The sequence below is a fragment of the Triticum dicoccoides genome, chromosome 4A, assembly GCF_002162155.2.
Source record: "Triticum dicoccoides isolate Atlit2015 ecotype Zavitan chromosome 4A, WEW_v2.0, whole genome shotgun sequence".
NCBI lineage: Eukaryota > Viridiplantae > Streptophyta > Magnoliopsida > Poales > Poaceae > Triticum > Triticum dicoccoides.
In genome coordinates, this window is record NC_041386.1 from 579,979,359 (window position 1) to 579,983,563 (window position 4,205).

General features: G+C 46.7%; 1 protein-coding gene across 1 annotated transcript in view; it reads left to right on the plus strand.

Annotated features, from left to right (window-relative positions):
- Positions 1-1,222, plus strand: part of LOC119283691 (probable transcription factor At5g28040) — a 2,757-nt gene extending 1,535 nt beyond the window's left edge. Inside the window, exon 2 of the mRNA XM_037563131.1 lies at positions 7-1,222. Within this exon, the coding sequence (XP_037419028.1) occupies positions 7-1,005 (999 nt within the window). The 3' untranslated portion in view covers positions 1,006-1,222. The remainder of the gene's footprint in view (positions 1-6) is intronic.
- The last annotated feature ends 2,983 nt before the right edge of the window (positions 1,223-4,205 follow it).

The following is a 4,205-nucleotide window of genomic DNA, read 5'->3' on the forward strand; positions in this document are numbered from 1 at the left end:
GGCCAGAACCCGCCCTTCAAGTTCCAGCGCATCTGGTCCGAGTCCGACGAGCTGCGCTTCCTGCAGGGCCTCCTCGGCTGCGGCGCGCAGGGCCTCGTCTTCCCGCGCGACCTCAACGTCTTCTACGACCGCTTCTCCGAGTCCATGCCGCAGCCCTACACCCGCTCCCAGCTCTCCGAGAAGCTCCGCCGCCTCAAGAACAAGCACCGCAACGTCTCCTCCCGCGTCGCCAGGGGCCTCGACCCCGCCCGCCTCGCCCCGCACGACCGCGACGTCCTCCACCTCTGCTCCCGCCTCTGGGACCCCGCCAACGCCGCCACCTCGCCCTTCGCCGCCGCCGCCGCGCCCGCAGGCTCCTCGGGGAACAAGCGCCGCCGCTCCAACCCTGCCGTCGTGCCGCTCGACGTCCCGGCCCCCTCGGGGGACAGCAACTCCCATGGCTACAATGGGATCAGTTCCTCCGCCCCCGGCGCCGCCTTCCCCGATGACAACGGCGCCGAGGATGTGATGTATCTTGAGCAGGAGAGCGGCCACCACCTCTATTTTGACGAGGGTGCCGCCTTTGTTGCTGATGGCAACCTTGATGGGATTACCTTGGACGGGATTGCGCTGGACCAGGCTGAGACAATGGCTGTTCTCACCGATGTCGGTGACAATGGAGTTGTTGCCGGTGACGATGGAGTTGTTGGCAACGACGCAGCTCCCCAAAATGCTGTCAACAATGGAGGTAATCCCCAAAATGCTATGAACAATGGAGGTACCGGTCAGAACGGTAACTGCAATGTATTGCTGCCGCGTAGCAGCGAGCATCGCATGGCAAGCGCCGTGCTGGATGTATTTGAGGAGTGTTTGAGAGAGGCAAAGGCCGATGGAATAGTCAACGGTGGCAATGCCCAGGAAAGCGAACTCGCCAGGCGATGGAGGGCGCAGAGGATTGATGAGCTTGATGTGTTGAGCCGAAGGCTCAGGTTGATCATTGAGGATGCTACCGCCGCTGGGCACTGAATGAGATGTATCCGATGACGTGCTTCCACCCTTTGCCGCCATGTATAGAAGAAATCAGGTTATTATGCATGCTATGTTTTTGTAGCGCATTGCTCAGCTTGAGCCTTGCTTTAGCCGCTCTAGTTACAAATTATGCCTATGTGACATTGCTATGGATATTGTTGTTCCGTTTAATAATTTAATCACTCGATCGTCTTAATAATGCCTTATGATTCCAGCATTGTTGTTTATATAGCATGCTTCTGCCACTATCATTTTCAGTTTATGCTAATGAGTAATCAGTAGTTCATGTAGCTTCAGCCCTCCACTATTACATGTTGTTCTAACTGCGCAAATAGCATAGGGTTCGACCACTGTGGGTCAGATTAAATCTCATTGATCTATTTTGTGGGGCAAATAAACTACCTTGTTTTCTTCTTAATTATGAGCTGGGGGTTGGTTGTACCCTTGGTCTCGTTATTTTGAACCTACAAACTGTGAAAGATGAATATGCTGTTTCCCCACGGACCAAATTTATTCTGGTTGCTTTCTGTTGACTCATTTCCATGCTATTGCAAAAATTGTAATTCAAACAATGATTTAGATTGTCACGAGGTGCCACGGTATAGGAAATACCAACCCTATGTATGGACTAGGAATGTATGTTATCCTGCTTTAGACTCAGCAGATCTATTGTGCAATTTTGGTGTCACTGGGATTGGGTGGAATAGGTGCGGTAATGGTATTACATTGGTATTGACTGTTTCATTCAGATGAAGATTTGTATTTGAACCTAATTGACCATTTAAGACATTCATGGTACCCAATTCAAGCCAAATTTGAATTTCCATTAGCTAATTATAGGATAACAATGTAGAAAAGCGTCCTTGTTTTGTGATTCTGACCCTGACCAAGTGATGTGTTGGTTGGAGTATTAGATAACTTGTCAGATGGCATCCTTTTATGCAATTTGAGACCGTTGTTCTTTTTAATCAACTATAATCATTCCGCAATCTGCAGCAGGCCTATCCCAGCTGTATGTTGTTTGCTTATGTTGCCATCTTCTCATAACGACCTTATTTATAGAAGTAAATTGTATTTTTCAGTGAGAGCATTATGTCTCTATGCCCTGATGCTTCGTGATATGATGCTGGTGCTGATTCTCTGCATACCTGATAGGGTTCTAGATCTACTTGAATTAGTTGCATTGCTGACGACACTATTTTGCTCAACAAAATATCTAGTCAGCATAACCAAATAATATAAGTGATGTAAATTGATGTCTGTGAATCCCATTAAGATTTACATCCAACATCGGGATGCCTGTTTATTAGTTGTTACACTGTCTTAACATAGTTACGTTTTCTCTCAAATAAAAGAATGGCCACCGTTTTGAATCATCTTCTTTAAGCTGAAATATATGACATAGCACATAAGAAGCCTCAATCTGTTTTTTTTTTTTTGTTTCATTCGAGGACATATGTTAGATAATGCTGTCCTCATTTGCATATAGAGGAATGCTGGAGCAAACATGATGTCTGTTTGCGTGAGAATATTTTTTTTGTAATGTTATTGTGGAATGTAATGTTTTGTATCGATTCTTCCATTTAACTTGTGCTCAGTGATGGCCAAATTTTCCAGGTGACTGGTGTAGTGCATCTACAGTTTTTCTGGAGATCTCTTAACCATTCATTTTTTCAGAGGACCATTTATTCATTTAGCTCTTCGGATTGCATGAGGATTGTGCATCTCCACATTCTCGACTGAATGTTTTTCCTTTGTTTCTTCATAATGTGTTTCGGCATTTTTCTTGGATTCCTTTATAGATATAGCCCAGTGGTCAGTGCCTAGGTCATGACTTGTCTTCAGGTCCAAATTCAACTTCTTGCTCTAGTACGTACTGATTATCTTTCACCGATGTATATGGGTCTCCATTCTGATCAAATGGATCACCAGTTTGCAGCTTTTGCTTGCTGATCTTTTTCAATGCACGATATCACCAGCTTGCGAGTGTCATTGATCGAGCTGATCCGTGAATTTTGAACCCTGCTGATCTTGTCACATCTTTTTTCTGCTGTCTGTAATCTTTGGCTGTGGCACAAATCAAAGGAGTAGATCTCTCTACCTCTTGCAGCTGGTGTATCTTTGGCCAGACCACTTCATATCAAATGAGAGGATCGCTTTAGTTTCCGCAGTTCGTATCATCTTGGGAATAATTGACTTGTTTTCTGCCTGCCAGCTATGAGAGTTGCCCCCAAACATGCACATAATGAGTTGCTGGTAACTTGCTAATAACTTGGCTTCCATGAGCAGAATGCAGATTGTCTCTTTCGGTTTTGCTAAAAGTCAGGGCCCAAAAATGCGACTAAATCTAAATTTGTTTTTCGGTTAACCGATGAATAGGGCTTCTCTATGTTTATCTCAAAATGTTTTGCGCTGTACATGATCGTAGCCTCAACCTCTTGCTGCTGACAGTGGCTTGACCGCAGCTGAGCACATCGCTTGATCCATTAGACTTGAAAAACAGCAGGCTATCATCAAAGAAAAAAAAGTTGGTTCACTGCCTGGGCAGTGGGAGCCACCACAATACATTGCAAGTTTGATGATTCACTTCCGAGTTTTAGGAGTGAAAAACAGCATGCTATCATCAACGGAAAACAAATTGGTTCACTGCCTGGGCAGTGGGAGCCAACATTGCAAGTTTGATGATTCACTTCTGAGTTTTAGGAGGCACGACGCTGCTAACAAGAACAAGTACGGACCCTACTTCGCTTAGTTTCATCGTTCTCTGAGGATATATCTGACGGTTAGGTATGAACCAAAAGAAAGAGCCCCAACGGCTAAAAGATTTTAGCTCCTTAGAGCATCTCCGGCCGTTGGCTCCCAGGAGGCGCTAAAAATCGCCTCCTGAGAGCGCACCGACGCAAAACGCACGCTGGGGACGTGATGTCACCCAGTCGCGGCGCTCACGGGATTTTTTTGAACGGCGCAAACACGGCGAGTTCATGCATATTTCGGCGACTTCAAACCAAATTCGACCAAACACGGCGCAAACACGCCTGCTCATACATATTTAAAGTAGTTTACAAAAAAAACACACTACTAGGCCTGCCCGCCGTCTCGCTCGCCTCGCCGGCCGCCGCCCTTGCAGTTCTGCATGCCGAGGAGGCTGTAGAACCGCGTGTAGTCACCGCCGCCGTCGTCGTCGTGGCCGCCGTCCA